Raw genomic sequence first — 16034 nt, 5'->3', positions numbered from 1 at the left:
ATTGTAATCTGTCCTTTACATCAAGAATGGACTGAGACCTGTGTTGCCAGTGAAGGCAGGTGAATGATTTGGTGCTTTTTTTTCCAGGCCAGGAGTGCAAGCTGCTTCTCTCTGGCCTGCTAGGGAGGAGTAGGGGTAACTGACTAAACATTTACTTAACCAACATTTCAGGAGTCCGGGGGAGAAGGTCCACTCACATCAGCCTGCAGTGAGGCTGCACCTCCTTTGTTGGCCCTAAACCTAATGCCTCACTCTGCCCTTAACAAAAGCCCCTTCCTCAGCAGTTTGGCATATCCTTCATGGGTTTCAGTCTCTATGCAAGGGGCCTAATCAAAGTATTTTTTCCCGGAAAGGAGGAGTCTGCCCAAGCAGTGGTGTAGAGGTGACGGGACGCCAGTGGTGTAGAGGCTGGAAGAAATACCTGAACATGTGGAATCCCAATGCCGGGAAGCCAGGGCCATATCCACACCCCCCTAACGTTGGGTGCCCTGGAGGTTGCAATCCTGCCCATCCACCACCTGCCGCCCCTACCTTTCCTCCAGGCCCCTTTCCCACTCCCCCAGGAGCACCCCAGGGGAATCCAGCCGTTCCCCCTGGTGGGCCCTGTCATCCTGTGCCACAACCAGGGTATCCAGGATGCCGACCCTCAGGTCCCTACCCCCCTCCATACCCACCACCTGCCCCTGGCATGTGTCCTGTGAATCCATGGGCTCCTGGCATGGTAGGACCAGGAATGGTGATTGACAAGAAGATGCAAAAGAAAATGAAAAAAGCTCATAAAAAGAAGCAGAAACACCACAGACATGGCAAGCATTCCTCCTCTTCCTCCTCCTCTTCCAGCAGTGACTCTGACTGAATACAGGGCCTGGACCTTTCCCTCAAGTCTCTCCAGCTCTGCTCCCCCATCAAGCTTCAGATGCCATCTTGTACTGGGGGAAATTAGCCCTTGTGTCCCTCCCCCCGCCACCCCTGCAATCTAAGCCTCACTCTGCTGTTCAACCCTAACTGGCTAGGGAAAATGGGAAAAGAATTGCCATGGGCTAGCAAAGGCCGTCTTCTCACTGCTTGGATAGAACTTTTAGCTGGTGAATTTTGCAGGAGAACTAGTTTTTGAAGATGGTGAGATTTGAGCTAAATGCTGAAGACAAGTCTAAGATCTGTAAAATGTGATTTTTTAACTTTTTTTTTGTAATACTCATGATTGGGGAGATGCTGTGGAAATTTAATTATGGAAAGGAAAAAACGACCTGTACCTTTCTTGTAATTGTGGCATGCTTGGATGATTTAGTGGCAAATAAACGTTTCCCAGCAGGCCTTTCATTGACTGAACTCGCTGCAAGGCTGCTGGGAAGTGGAGTCCATTTGGCTGATGAGCTCTGCCTGCCGTTTTGGAAACTGATCTCTACCCCTTAGCTCAGTATGCTATCTCAGGTCCTCCTCTCACTCTCCAGCTCTCAGTCCAAATAAAGCTGTTTCTCCTGGGGGAAAAAAAAAAAAAAGTATTTTTTCCCTAACCACACACCTTTCTATTATATACAGTTTTCTTTATGCTTTTTTTATTTCCAGTGATGTTGTACATCCATTATGGATTGTGGGTCCCCTTCTGTCTGCCTTGTCCTTTAAATGGACTGTTTTACATGCTGCCTGTGTCTTGTCTATTAGCCGGAGCTAAGTTCCTGGAGGGCATTTTCCTCATCTAATACTTCTGAGGAGCCCCTTATGCTAGGTGTTTAATAAGCCTGTGTTTAAGCACTGGGCTTGGGGGCCCTGGAGGGTGGAGTGAAGAGATGGTTTGACCATCTGGTGGAAATGGTTTGACCATTTGGTGGAAATAAAAGCCACCCATCCTCAAAGACCTTAGAGTCTAACTCATGTAGGAGGCCAGGCAGATACCAAGCAATGGACCTTATCAAGAAGGCAGACTCATAGGCATATGGTCCAGTTTGAAGCTGGGTGTAGATGATGGCGGGGCAGAGGTGGAGATAAGTCAAGGATGATGTTGCCTTTATCTGACTATCTATGTGTGGCTCTCTCCTTAGTTTTTAAAAGTTGATTTATTTTAAAATAAATTCTGTGGATTTTGCTTTCTTGCTTTGACTTGGAAACTCCCTGGTAAAAAAGGACTCGATGGTGTTTGTCTCTCTGACTGTCTCTCTGTCTCTTTGACTGTTTGTTCTGTCTCTGTCTGTGTCTGTGTCTCCTGATCCAAGCTGGACCAGTGATTGGATCCTCAGTGTGGTCTGGATTCCGGAGTCCACGCCTTAACCAGGAGTCTCAATACTGTTCATTCATTCATTTCATTCCACATACCTGGAATTGAAGTCTGAAACTCAAATAACATGCAAATCTGTGGCTCCTTGGCACTTTTTAAAACCAGACCTGTCTGTGGAGCCAGCCAGAGAGCCCTCCTGAGCCAAACACACAGGTCGGGACTTCCAACCCACCCTGGATACCTAACAGCATCCCTTGTCTCCTTGCCCCCTCCCACACCCCTTTCTCCTCACCATCTAACCTCCAGGAAGTGCTTCCGCTGGTCTACCTGTAAAACTCGGACTCCAAAGAATAAAACAAGAAAGCACCAACTTCTGAAAAATCTTCCACTATCCTGGGGAAACAGTTTTATCTGTGTTGAGTTAGAAGAGTTGCTTGTCATCTCCAGGACATTCTTTTTTTTTAATAAATTTATTTATTTATTTATTTATTTTTGGCTGCTACTCTTCGTTGCGGTGTGCGGGCTTCTCATTGCGGTGGCTTCTGTTGTTGCGGAGCATGGGCTCTAGGCATGTGGGCTTCAGTAGTTGTGGCACGCAGGCTCAGTAGTTGTGGCACATGGGCTCAGTAGTTGTGGCGCACGGGCTTAGTTGCTCCGCGGCATGTGGGATCTTCCCGGACCAGGGCTCGAACCCGTGTCCCCTGCATTGGCAGGCGGATTCTTAACCACTGCGCCACCAGGGAAGTCCCTCCAGGACATTTCTTGAGTTCTAACATTTTTCTGACACAGTTAAGATTTTTCAGCCGTTTGAAAATGGTTGGAGTGAGGAGGGAAGCCTTCAAGCCACTCTTGTTTTCTGATTCCCCAGTGTGGTTAAAGATAGCTGATGATTGCCTGGGTCTACAGATGGAGAGAAGACTCCATCACAGTGGGGACCTGGACCCAAACGTGAGTCAGAGTCAGGCTCTACCCCCAGGTGGCTGGGTTGGTCTTGGGCCCTGCAGAAAGTTACAAAGGGAAGGGGGGTGCGATTCACGTTCCTTAAGGAATTCGTGTTGCAGATGCGCTTTTTATTCTTTTTCAGATTCTTTTCTATTACAGTTTATTACAAGATATTGAATATATAGTTCCCTGTGCTAGATAGTAGGATCTTGTTGTTTATCTATTTTATATATAGTGTTTGTACCAGATGCTCTTCTGAAACCCAGGAAAGAAAGTTTGCTTCCTTGTACACCTGAGCTCCGTTTCCCGTCAGCCCACCACCGGCCAATTACCTATGCCTACAAGGGCCCGCGAGGCCCTGCACGGTGGCTCACCACCTCTCCAACAGCTTCCCCCATCACTCTGCCCCGGCTCCTTGGTCTCGGCCGCACAGGCCTGCTTGGTGTTTGTCTAACAAACCCACCTTGCTTCTGCCTCATGGTCATTCTACTTGCAGCTTCCTGTGGCTGGAGGGCTTTCCCCCAGACACTCTCCCCCCGACTCACTCCCTCACCTCCTCTGTCATTCCCACACCCCAGTTCTCACGCTCCCTAGCTCCCTTCATGTTTTCTCTGTAGCATTTCATATATGACTATATTATTTACTCATTTGCTTTGTCGGTCTCTCACTAAAATGTCTGTTCTGTTTATGCTGCATCCCAGGTGCCTAGAACAACGGAAGGAGAGAATTGTTGAAGGAGTGAACGAGTTACAGTTATTCAGCATCTCTGAGCAGTGCCTACCTTCCGTATTGAGAGCCTCCACCCTATCAAGTCCTCACTCACTTCCTCGCATGTGGTTGACAGGGCAGCCTCCCCCAGGGCCTCTGGCTTCAAATTCATCATCCACTTAGCACTTAGAGCTGTCTTCTTCCAATAATAATAAGAAGACTAAGCATTTATTGAGGCCCTGGCCCCAGCTTTATGTGCCCAATCTTTATATACATTACCTCATTTAATCCTTACAAGTGTATGAGGTAGGTACTTTATCCCCATTTCTCAGATGAGAAAACGAGCATAGAGATTGCATAAGCTGCCCAAATTCTCACAGATTGTCAGTGATAGAAACAGAGACTCCAAGCCAAGAGCCTGTGTCCCCGAAGCCTGTGGCCTGCCACTTCACACAGCCAGCCCTGCTCCGTCTCACTCAGCAGGGGTCACGGGGCTCCAGCAGCATGAAGCCAGTGAGAGCCTCCGATGAGGTCCGCAAAGGCCAAGGCTCCCTCTTTTCCCTCATGAGCAGGATTGAGGCCCTTACTTGTCTCTTCGCCTTACTTTGGAAGGTCAAGGGGAATGTCAGGGCACCTCTCCTTTGGGGTTCATTTCCTCTTGACTTCTCTAGCAAGGGGTACCAAGGAATTCCCTCACCCCTCCTTCGACAGCTCTTTCTCCAACTGCCCTTCTTTTTGCCCCCCACTCTTGTCCCCAACTCCAGGTTGCCCATACTAGCAACACTTGTCCTTTGAGGCCTCTGGTTCTAACCCCGAAAGGGGCAGGGCTGAGGATTGGAGGGTGGTGACTAGGGAGACACCAGCCGATCCAGCGCATCCCCACAGATTCTCAGGGATCCAGGGCGTTGCGTGGGGGGCACACTTGCAGACATTTTGGGTGCTCCACAGTGCTCCATTTTATCTTTTCACTTTCTTCTGCGTCTAGGGCTCAGTCCCCTCAGTATGAAGTTTCCTCTGCCATTCCGTTCCGACTGGTTTGAGAATCTCAGGAATGCAGAGCCCAGTGCCCTCCTGCTCTCCCCTCCCACCTCCGGACAGAGAGTCCCTGTAGAGGCCGAGGGGAAGGAGTCCTGCTGTCTTCCTGGAAAAGAAAGACAGCACACACTCGACCCTTCCTCCCACCCTCTGTCTCTGATTTTTTCCCCAAAATCAGTCTGCCGCTTTCAGCTTCCTCTTAAACAGACGGCCTTTCCCACCCTCACCCCTCACTGGGGGCCTCTCTTGATGGTAATTACTCCTAATTGTTTTCCCTTGGCGCATGAGGCCTTTTCTTGCCTGCCCTGAGCCAACAGTTCTGTGTCTGCTCAGAAAATGGGCTCAGCACAGACCAGAGGCAAGCCCCCTCCGGCCTTAAAACCCAGGCTTTCTAGGTCTGATTCAGAGGGCAGCTTTGACCATGGATCTACTTTAAGGGAAGGCTCTACTTGGACTCTCCCAAAACAAATTGCAGCAGGGAAGAGTGATTAAACTTCAGGAGCACATCCCAGCAACAAGAGCCCCTGAGGAGCTCTGAGAACTTCCTTCCATGAAGATCTCCGCACCAGAGAAGATCTACTGGATCTGGCCTGGGGACAGGACCCCTGAATGGGGTCTCCGAGCCCCACGGCGCCGGCCTTGGTGGTATGGAGCCGCCCGTCTCCTCAGTCAAGCCCCCTCATCACGGCCACTCGTGCATGCACACATGCACTCACGTACACACGGCGGCTTTGTGCTGCTCCCTTCTGGCACCCCCAGCTTCTGGATCAGCACCGTGATAGCTAGTGATGGGGCTGGAGGAGGAGGACGAAGGAGGGGGGACCATGGGTAGCAGGGGTGGGGGTGAGAAGAGTTTGGATGGGGGCAGAGATGCCACTGTCCCTTTTTCCCTCAGCAGGGCTGCTGACCCTGATTCGTTCTACCCTCAAAGGAAGGTCCTTAACGGTCTAGCACTCTTGAGAATTCTCTATACCTTTTGGGAAAGGATTTGGGGGTGTTATCTAGAGAGAAGAGGACATAGGAATGTTTTATTCATTCATTCAAAAAAATACAAGTGCTTACTATGTCAGGCCCCTGTGTTAGGTGCTGGAAATGTTCTCCACCTCCTGGTCCAAGCACATAACAGTCTACTCTAGCCCCAGCCTAAAACATTTTGTGCCCAGGGTCCTGTTCCATGGCACCCCCATCAGCTTGAGCCTCATCTCTTCCCATCTATCTCCTCCCTAACTCAGTGCTGCTTTGCCCAGCTGCAGAGCACCTTTTCTAGTGGGCAGAGAAGCCTCTGCAAGAAGGCGCCTGAAGTAAAACATGAGGATGGAGAAAAGGCCAGTTTCACCCAACCCCAGACCTCCAGGGGAGTCTCAAGGACACGCTGTAAAGAGTCTGGGAAGAGAGATTTCCTTTAAATTCAGGAATAAGTTGGCTGCACCTTCTAGACCTAGGTTTCTCCTTCCTTGTATCCCATGTTTGGACCAAGAAATCAGATTAGGTTTATCAGAATGTCTACTTGGATCTAAGAGTCTTCATTTATTTATCTATCTTTCTACCCATTCACCCATCTACACATCTGCTTATCCATCCATCCATCCAACATTCACTCACTCACTCTTTTAGGACCTACTCTGTGCCAGGCACTGGGGAGAGAGGGATGAATATGGTATGGTCATTGGTCTCTGTGGGCCTATTCTTTGGTCCCCAGGGCATCTCTCTCAGCCTCAGCTACTTCCACAGAACCCAGATCTCCCTTCTCTCCTCACATAAGAAGCCAGACTCCTACTGAGGAGGACTCCCAATGGATAACTAGAAGTCCTGAACCAGAAGCCACTGGTAACAAGGGCCAGTGAGGGGAATGGAGGCCAGGCTAGTGGTGGGAGGGATGAGGAAGGCTCCCAGCCAGGCCACTGAGCCCATCACTGTGGCTTGGCTCTTTTTGGTGAAAAAAATAGCAACTTTGGACAAGTGTCTCCCTGTGTCCTGAGCTCTGGATTGCTCCCGACAGGAGTCACTCCATTAAACAAACCACAGCCAAGGGCAACAGGGGCCCAGAGAGGACTCGAAGGGGGAACAGGGACATGGGGCTGAGGACAGGACTTGGGCCAAGCCCATCCATCACAGGCACAATGGTGCAAGTGAGGCCTGCTGGCTGAGTTGGAGTTCTGAGCACACATCGCGGGAGCTGCAGGTGAGGCAGGGGAAAGAGAAGCCACGCCCAGACTCACAGACAAGGAGAAGACAGACACACACAGTGCGAAACTGAAACCTCTCCAAAAGCAAATAGGGTCAGGTCTCTAGAATCTGTTTTAAGGTATTAGCCAAAGATTCTTCCCCCAAAGTACCCAGATGCGTAACAGGAGGTTGACAGTAGGGTTGAGAAGGGGAGGTAATGACAGGGCACCATAGCGTGTGTGTGTGCATGTGTGTGTGTGTGTGTGTGTGTGTGTGTGCGCGCGCACGCGTGCACGCTCTATTAATATACGAGTTTGGGTCAGTATAATTTTCTTTCTTCTGTGCCTTCTACTTCATTCTAAAATCAGAAGGACTCTGAGTGGTTTGGGCTTCTCCAGGCCTCTCCTCCCCTTTCCACATGTGGCCGAGGGCGAGTTAATGGGACTGCACACACAGAGACTCACACAGCCTTGCAGACAGAGACCCATTCATCCCAGGACACTGCGGCACCGCTCTCCCAGGCTGGCCTGCGGTCCGTAGCTCCCACATGCGCGAGTGAGAGACGTGCGCCTTTGCACACGCCATGCCCTTGAGCACACACACAGAGCCACACTCGGGCTCTGTTAACCCTTCACCACCACGTGCGGGGGGCTCTTGGCTCCCAGCCTGGGCTCTGGACTTGCCTTTCTCAATCCCTTTTACCCAAGCCTGGCCACACCTGAGTTAACCCTTGAACAACGTCCTCAGGATCCCCAGGGAGCCCACCGCGGGCCTGCAAATCCCCTGAGTCCCCGGGAGGGGAAGTGAACACACTCTCAGCCAAAGAACTGGATGAAAGCCTTCCTCCCCATGAAGGAAGAGAGAGGACTCTGAACGTCTGGGTTCAAATCACAGCTACGCCGCCTGCAAGCTGCGGTCCTCAGGCAAGTCGGTCCGCCCCTCTGGGCTCCAGTCTCTGACAGTGAGATGAATAGAGACCACCCTGAGGTCCATAGAGAAACCTGCTAAAATCATACGCAAAACATGTAGAAGTCTATATTTTGCTGGAAAGAGGTTTCATGAGTTTAGCCAGCTTCTCATAGGTCCGTTGAACTCCCTCAAAACCAAAGAATCAGTGAATTTCTTGACCATTCAGGGCTCTACGTGTATGAGTCATGTGCTTTGCAAGTGACACAAAATGGCCAATGTAAGTCCACTCAATCATCTAAGGTCAGTGTCAGCCTCACCCGACACCTACTTTCTGAGGTTCTCCCACACGACCCCCATTCCCATATCCCCATACCCATCACCTCCGTGGAGAGTCTAGCTCAGGCTCAGACTGAGGTCCTCTCATCTGACGGACCCATTTGCTGGGCTGAGGTCGTCAGGTTGGAGGGTCAAGCCTGGTAGTGGTCATGGAGCAAGAGAGAATGGAGGATGGGGTGGATATTTGGAATAATAACCATGATACTAATGTCTATAGAGTGCTATCTATGTGCTAGGCATTGTGAAACCAAACAATGAAGTGAATGATATCATTATTCTCATTTTACAGGTGAGGAAACTGAGGCTCAGGGACATTGTGCATTGCTCAGGATCACTTGCCCAATAAGCGGTAGAAACTAACACTGAAATCAGAACTGTCTGACTCCAAAGTCTTTACTCTTAAAAGAGAAGGACATCAAAGGGATGAACCCATCCCTGGTGACATTTCAGATGAATTGGACACAGCACTCTTCAGCATTTGGGGTACAAAGCTACATAAGGAATCCCCTTTGGAGAGAAGGGCCAGAGCCAGAAGTCTGTCTGAGCCAGTCCTTGGGAGTATGAGGGCAGCAAGAAGGCTGGGCCAAAGGCACTGGCTCTTCAGAGCTTTTGCCAAGGCCTGGTTCAAAGGCCTCTTTGTTCACTGCTCTGACTTCTACAGGGTCCTCCATCTCCACCCTCAGGGACCTTGGGCTGCTTCACCAACATACAGGGGTCCCAAGTCCCTCCCACCCTCAGCCAGAGAACAGCCAGCCCCCATCATGCCGAGGGTCCCTGAGAGGGTGGGTGGCTCGGGGACCAGGGGCAGGACTGCTCAGGAGGTGGGGTGGGCAGGAGGGACTGTGTCCGGGAGAATCAGAGTGGAGGCACTGCACGCCCGCTGCTCCCCAAACAAACAGGCTTTACTTCTTTTGAGGCAGAGAATCAAAGACTTATTAGCTGCTTATTTTTATATTACTTAAAAGAATTTTACAAATTCTTATTAATGTGCTACTAAAGGGCTCAGAATTCCTCCAAACGCTTGTTAATACAGCTCCCCTATCCTCTTCTCCCTATAATCCTTCAGCCCCCTTCAGCCTCTGCTGAAGTAACAAAAAGAGAAGGGAAGATGGGAAAATGTGCCAGCTGGATTCTTGATAGATATCCCAGAACTTAATTTCAGCTTCCTCCTCCCCAGACTGGTGTCTAGAAGGAACCAGAGAATATAGGAAGGAGCCCTAGCTCTAGGAAGTTCTGGAGGATGGGGTCCACTCCACTAGGGAGTGGGGAGTCGGGAAATCTCCAACTCCCTTCCTGGTCCCCTTGCTGGACACTCCTAATACTCCATTCTTCTCACACTGTTACCTTGGCCCTTCCGGATTTGAGCTCCATCTCCTTCCTGATGGTAGGGATGGTAGTCATGGCTGCATTTCCCAAGCCCAGGAAGAATATGACTGACAGCTTTGCAGGAGCCTCCATGTCTGCGGCCTCGTTTCCTTGCCCCCTTTGCCAGGGAGGACATGAGGCTGTTCCCAGACAGGGCTTGTTCCTCCTGCTTACCTGGGTCCCCCTCACAGAGCACCTCCTTCAGGTCCCCGTGTTCTCTGCTTAGCAGTCACCTCCTGCTCCAGCACAGGCATCTTCCTGCCCTGTTCACAGACAATTCTAGAGATTTCCTCTCAGTGCAGAGCAGCGTGTGGACTGGGGGCCCAGGGACCTGTGATGGTGGGATGTCCTCGGAGCTGGGTGGTCCAAAGGTGGGCTAGAAACTACTCGGGACACCAGGAGGGCAGGGTCACTAAATAAAAAATTAATCATGTAATCTCTGATATTTGATTTTTTTTTAAGCATACAGGTGGTCATCATGGTAAAAGCCAAAACTTTGTTGAACTTCTGTATACTTACTTTACCATTTGAACTGCTTTTATTTGAATACCAATCTTTTCAAAGCTGGCACTTGTAAAAGTTTTAATCCAGCTCCAAGGGCTCTGCATTGTCCCTAAGCCAAAAGAAAATCAGCCTGGAAAAGTCAGTCCTATGTGGCCCCCAAAATGGGGGTGGAGTGACGGCAGTGTGCCAGAAATAAGGGGTCTAGGCTTTGGGGCCAAGGGGCTTAGGTTCAGGCCCCAGAGCCACAATGTGTTACCTGAGAGACCCTCAGCTCACCCTGTGTTCTCTCCCCTCCAGACGGTGCAGTATTATTTGCCTCTACTTCAGTGGATTGCAATGAAGGTCAGTAGGACTGCAGATGCCCAGGCACGTTGAAAATAGTCACGACATCAACATCAGTCATCATTAGAGCAAAGGGTGGAGGGAATGTCCCAGAAAGACCATCAGATGCTTTATGATGGCATCTCGTCCACCTCTTGGTTTCTAGTCCAACCCAAATACACACAGGGAAGGAGACCCCAGGCCTTCTCAGTCTAATTCTGGCCTCACCACATTGTGAGGGTGGTCTCTCTCTCTACTGCTGAAATAAACACCTTTGGGTTATGTAAACAACAACAGTTTAGTTCAAGGTAAATTTCCAAAAGGACTCCCTTTGCTAATTAGAGACACAATGCCACCGGGCCTCCAGGGAGAGTGGACCCCACCGTAAGCAGCCCTGCCCAAGTAGGGCTTCTTGGTCCCTGTGGTGTCAGCGGAGACTGTGATCTCTGAGTTCACCCTCTTGCTTCTGGCCAGGGCAGAGTGCAGCCCCGTGTGCTGTTTCTATCGTGTGAGCGCACTGTCACAGCCTACTAGTTGAAAATTGGCTCTCCTTGGATGGCCCTCAAGCACTGCATTTTTTTCCAGCAAGTCTCACCAGACCCACAGATGAATTTATCTTCCCTGCGTGTGCCATTTGGCTGTTTCTGTTTCAGGAACCGCTAGCTCAATGAGTTCCACTGTTCTATGGAGCTGGCCAAAACAGCCATGGCTCTGTTCTCTCCGCCAGACCCTGGGGCCTGGAGTTCTGCCTCCGGGAATTCCAGAATTTGAGAATGTTAGAGCTGGAAGACACCTCAGCCCTCACCTAGTCTTGCGCCAACCTCTGTACAGATGGGGAAACTGAAGCCTAGGGAGGGGAAGTCCTTCAGGAGCACAGAACGTCAGCCTTTCCTTTAAGCTGTGCAGGCACCCCTTTCCCTGGCCTGCTGGCCTCTCGGCCATGGAGAGCTGGGACCCTCCCAGGCAGCCCACTCCATTGCTGGAATGCTAGGAACGTTCTTCCTAACACTGGGCTAAAACTGACCCCCTGACTCCCTTTGTTGCTCATCTTTTTGTGCAGTCTCCATGGAGAGACAAGACCGACCTATAAAGAACAATTTAGAAATCAGTTCATCCTCAAAGGGAGTGGAGCAGACCGTCCTGGGTCTTTCCCGGTCAGCCCCTGCCACCAGATTGGAGAGAAGGCCCAGCCTCCTCATCACAGATACTTGGATTCAAATCACACTCGATTGCTTAAGCGCTATGGGACGGGGAGCATGTTACTTAACCTCCGTTCCCTCATCTGCAAAAATAGGGATAATGGTAGTTTCCACCTCTAAAGGCTGTTGTGAAGATGCAACGAAATAACATGAAAAGTGATTAAGCACAGAGCCGGTCTATGGTCAGAAGGCAACCAATGTGGTTTGTTGATGCTGTTGGGAGAGCATAGCCTCTGGATTCATATTGCTTTCATTTAAATCCCAGCTCCTTCACTCCTTCATGTATGTATCATACTTGACTTCGAACAAGTTACTTAACTTTCCTGGGCCTCGTATTCTGCATCAGTTTGGATACTTGCAAGTTACCAAAAAAAGAAAAAAAAATTCCAACTCAACTATCTTAAATAATAATGGACTTTATTAATTCACATAACAGAAAATCCTAAGGTCATAAGAGTTTCAGGAATAGTCTGATCAGGGCTTCAGCTTGTCTCTGTGATTCTCTTGGCTTGGCTTGGCTTTGCTGATATGTTGGTTCATCCTCATCTATGATGATGGCTCACCTATGATCCTAAGATCGCTACCAGCAGTTCCAGGCCTCACACCTGCACATATCACAGTCTAACATAAAAAGGAAAGAGAAGAGCGGTCTTTTCTTTCCTCATCATTAAATCAACTTCTGCTCTACACTTCGTTTGGATCAACCTGAAAGAGTTTCTCGGGCATGAGTGATAGGATTACCCTGATTGGCTCAGATCTACCAGGTTCTACCCTTGGAATTGGGCCTGGTGTCAACCCTACCAAACTGCAAGTTTGCTCCATAGTGGGGGTGGGGTGTGATGGATGCTGAGGAAGAAACCACCATGTCCTCTGCAGAGGACGTTTGTCAGGGCTGGATTAGATAAGGTATGAAAAGTGTTCAGAGTAGCACCTGACCCCCAGGTTTTTTTGTTTGTGTGTTTGTTTGTTTTTGTCGGTAGCACCGTGCGGCATGTGGGATCTTAGTTCCCCAACCAGGGATTGAACCTGCGTCCCCTGCAGTGGAAGCACGAGGTCTTAACCACGGGACCACCAGGGAAGTCCCAGGGCTAACCATTTTTTATGAACTATCATTGTTATTAGCATCCTGAGCTCATGCCGCGAATCAGTTTTCAAATGCATTTCTGATGGCCAGTTTGGGGTACAGCCCCAGCAACATCACCAAGCCTATTCCTTTCTATTTCACAGCAACAATATTGCTGCAGCCCTACTCCTTGTTTCTTTCTCCCTTAGGACTCTGTTCAGCCTCAGGCCACTGGGAACCCTTCAGGCCCTGCAGTGCCAACAGCCTGCTTGTGATTATGGCTTCTGTAGCTCCCTAGCCCTCTCCTAGCTTTGGTGGGCAGCTGTGCTGCGTGGTTCTTTGTTCCCAAAGTAGAGCTTCCTTTATAGTCTTTCCACATTTTAACTTCTCCCTCCAAAAGTTGCTTTAAGGCATCCAGGACCCCAGCTTTATTCTCCCCTTTGATCTGTGTCACTCAAAGTACACCAGTCCCAGGGAGATGATATGTCCCCTCTGCTGGCCCCATAAATTATCTCAGGAGAGATAAACCTTCCCTCCTAGACAAAAGTTTCAAGGGTGTCTTCAATGGCACGTGTCCTACCAACCTCTGGTTTTAAGTGGATCAATTCCAAGTTTGGGTGATAAAAGAACTACGGGAGATTTCTTACAGCAAAGGACTTCACTCACGTGGTTAATATTAGAACCTACTCTTCTCCCAATGGCTGATGCTGGAGGCTCCTCTCTGACCTTCTGGCTGCAGAACAGAGAGCCCCTCCTGCCGCTTTCAGGTGGCGTGAGTGGTCTGGTTACTAAGACTCTGATGACTTCTAGGTCAGCATCAGCCCGTTGCCAGCGCCTGGAGAAATGTGTCCGAATGGGTCATCCCCTCTTGTCATCTTGCTGGTACCGTACAGCTTAGAGAGTCCATTGGACGCCCTTCTAAGGATGTGCCCAGTGGCCCTGACAGTTGGGGATGGCGGGGGGGTAGTTGTTATTTTTCTAGTTTACGGAGAAGAGAATGAGGCTGGAAGACTTTAAATGGTTTGTACAAGACCACTCAGCTCAAAAGTGGGAGAGCTGGGACTTGAATCTAGGGCCTCTTGAATCCAATGCCAGTGTTCTTTTGACTCCTGCAGATTGGTTTCTTGCCTTTGGACCTGTCTCTGGGGAAGGAATACCCTGAGAAACCTCAGTCAGGCGCCTAGCCCAGCCTGAGCCAGAGCAGGAGCTGGTGCAGCGAAGCAGGAATGGGCCCCAAAGCCCAGCTCTGCCCCTGCGTGGCCTTCCCTTGGGGCTGGGGGCACACACAGTGGGGATCCCAGGAATTGGACCAAATCCTTAGTTACATCTGTAAACACGGCGGCGGTCTCTTCCGATCCCTGGAGCTCCATAGCTGTGTGGGTGAACATTTCTCACTGTTTTCTTTCTCCTTTAACTTCAATCTCCTCCCCAGGTCTCCTCTCCATTGAACTTGATTTTCCTCTTAATTTCTCTCTTGATCTCCAGCGCATCTCAGTTGGCCTTTCTCTCTTGCTGATTTCTTCTTTCTGCCTTTTCTCTCCCTCCTTTTTCAGAACTTCCTGGGTTAAGCAGGCAGGGAGATGCTTCAGCAGGGCTAGGGGAGAGAGGCTGCTGAGCTGCCTTCCCCTCCCCCCCCCCTCCCCCTCCTCCCCCCTCCTCCCCCTCCCCCCCCATGCCCTCCATCGGCAGCTGCCCTGCACCCCTCTCACTTGGGCCCTGGCCCCTCATCACCTTAGCCAGCTCCTCCTTGATGTGTGGGGCTGAGACGAAGGTACACGGGGACCGTCAGAGCCACTTGTCTGGGTACAAAAGCTTCTTTCTCCCCTTCGGAGATGAGGTTTCCAGGCAGGTTATTTTTATAGCAGGGCTCAGGCGGGAGCCTTCAGAGAAAATAAACAAAGTCACACACACCAGTCCTTCACACTCCTCAGCCCCTTCCCTGAGGGGCCCAGCCTGGCTATTGCGGACACAGGGACACCCACCTCCCCAGAGGGGCCGGGGAAGCTGCTGCCTGGATGGAGAGAGGCCGGGAGGTCCGTGGGGGGTGGGGAGGGGCTCCTGCGAGGGAGACAGACAAAAGCCCTCTGCCGCTGGTCCTGGTTGTCCAAAGGGGGTCCGGGAGGAGAGTGCTGAAACCCTGGGGCCCCATCTCACAATCTGGGCCGGGGTCTTGGGTTCTGCATCTGTAGGGGAGAGTCAGATTTAAATTCAAATTTAACCCCGATTTTCTAATTGCCTGCCAAAGCCGGTCACTGTGCTTGGAGCTTTCAAACACATCTCATTTATTCCTCATCACTGCATCCAGTAGAATTCAGTTCAACAAATTGCCACTTCGCATCCACCGCTGTGTGCCCTGTTTCAGGTGCCTGAGAGACAAGAATACACAAGACACATAGAGGCGAGTCCTCAGAGGGCTGTCTGGACTGGGGAGAGGTGCAATATGGGGCTACAAGAAGCTGAGGTAGGTACTGTCATGCTCACTTTGCAGATGAGAAAACCGAGGCTCAAATGAGGTAAAGTGGCTTGTCCAAGGGAAGCCTGGGCCTTGGAAGTCAAGGGCATCGGGGATTTCTCGGGGCAGGTTTCTGCTAAGGGGATGAGGAGGGCGAGAAGCCTGAGCAGGGGTGGGGGACAAGGCACAAGTCCAGGTCCAGTTTTCCTGGGGTCCCCGATCCCCACATTCCAGACCCAGGGTGGGGCATGCACAGTTCCCAGCCCCTGAGGGCAGGCAGGCGGGCAGGAATGCCATGTCTACCAGATCCGCAGGAAGGAAGGCCTTTCATAACTAGGTTCCCTGAAGTCTCCTCAAAGCTGCTTTATGAGGAAGCATTAGGTTAAAAAGTCTTCATAAATCACACACATTCCCCGTTGGGAAGGACAGAAATATACAGCCCCCGAGCACACCTGCCCAGAGAAGGCAGAGACAGCTCACGACAGCGGTCCGGGGTCCACCCAGGCCGGCACCCTCCCCGCCCTCGGCAGAGCCAGTCCCTGACTAGGGGCAGGCCCTCGCCACCCCCGGGCCAGGGAATTCCAGATCCCAGCGTTCACACTAATGACCCTGCAGGAGGAGTGAGCTTCAGTGCTGCCTCAGCCCCAGTGCTCATTCAGCCTTTTTATGACTAATTGTGGAGTGAAGGAATGTGTCCCCAGTTCAGCAGTGTCGAGTGTCAGGAGGTCACGTTCTAGTGAGTTCTTGAAGAGCCAGAGGAGACCCAAATAACACATTCTGCACTCCCTTATCTTTGAAATGGAGCTAATGATACTTGGGCGG

At 50.8% G+C, this 16034-nt stretch overlaps 1 protein-coding gene across 1 annotated transcript; it reads left to right on the top strand.

Annotated features, from left to right (window-relative positions):
- The first annotated feature begins 427 nt into the window (after positions 1 to 427).
- Positions 428 to 1055, top strand: LOC132372502 (proline-rich protein 13-like). Its single transcript, XM_059934566.1, has one exon. The coding sequence runs from the start codon at positions 428 to 430 to the stop codon at positions 854 to 856; it is 429 nt and encodes a 142-aa protein (XP_059790549.1). The 3' UTR covers positions 857 to 1055.
- The last annotated feature ends 14979 nt before the right edge of the window (positions 1056 to 16034 follow it).

The sequence above is a fragment of the Balaenoptera ricei genome, chromosome 10 (assembly GCF_028023285.1).
Source record: "Balaenoptera ricei isolate mBalRic1 chromosome 10, mBalRic1.hap2, whole genome shotgun sequence".
NCBI lineage: Eukaryota > Metazoa > Chordata > Mammalia > Artiodactyla > Balaenopteridae > Balaenoptera > Balaenoptera ricei.
This window is presented reverse-complemented; position numbering and strand designations above follow the sequence as displayed.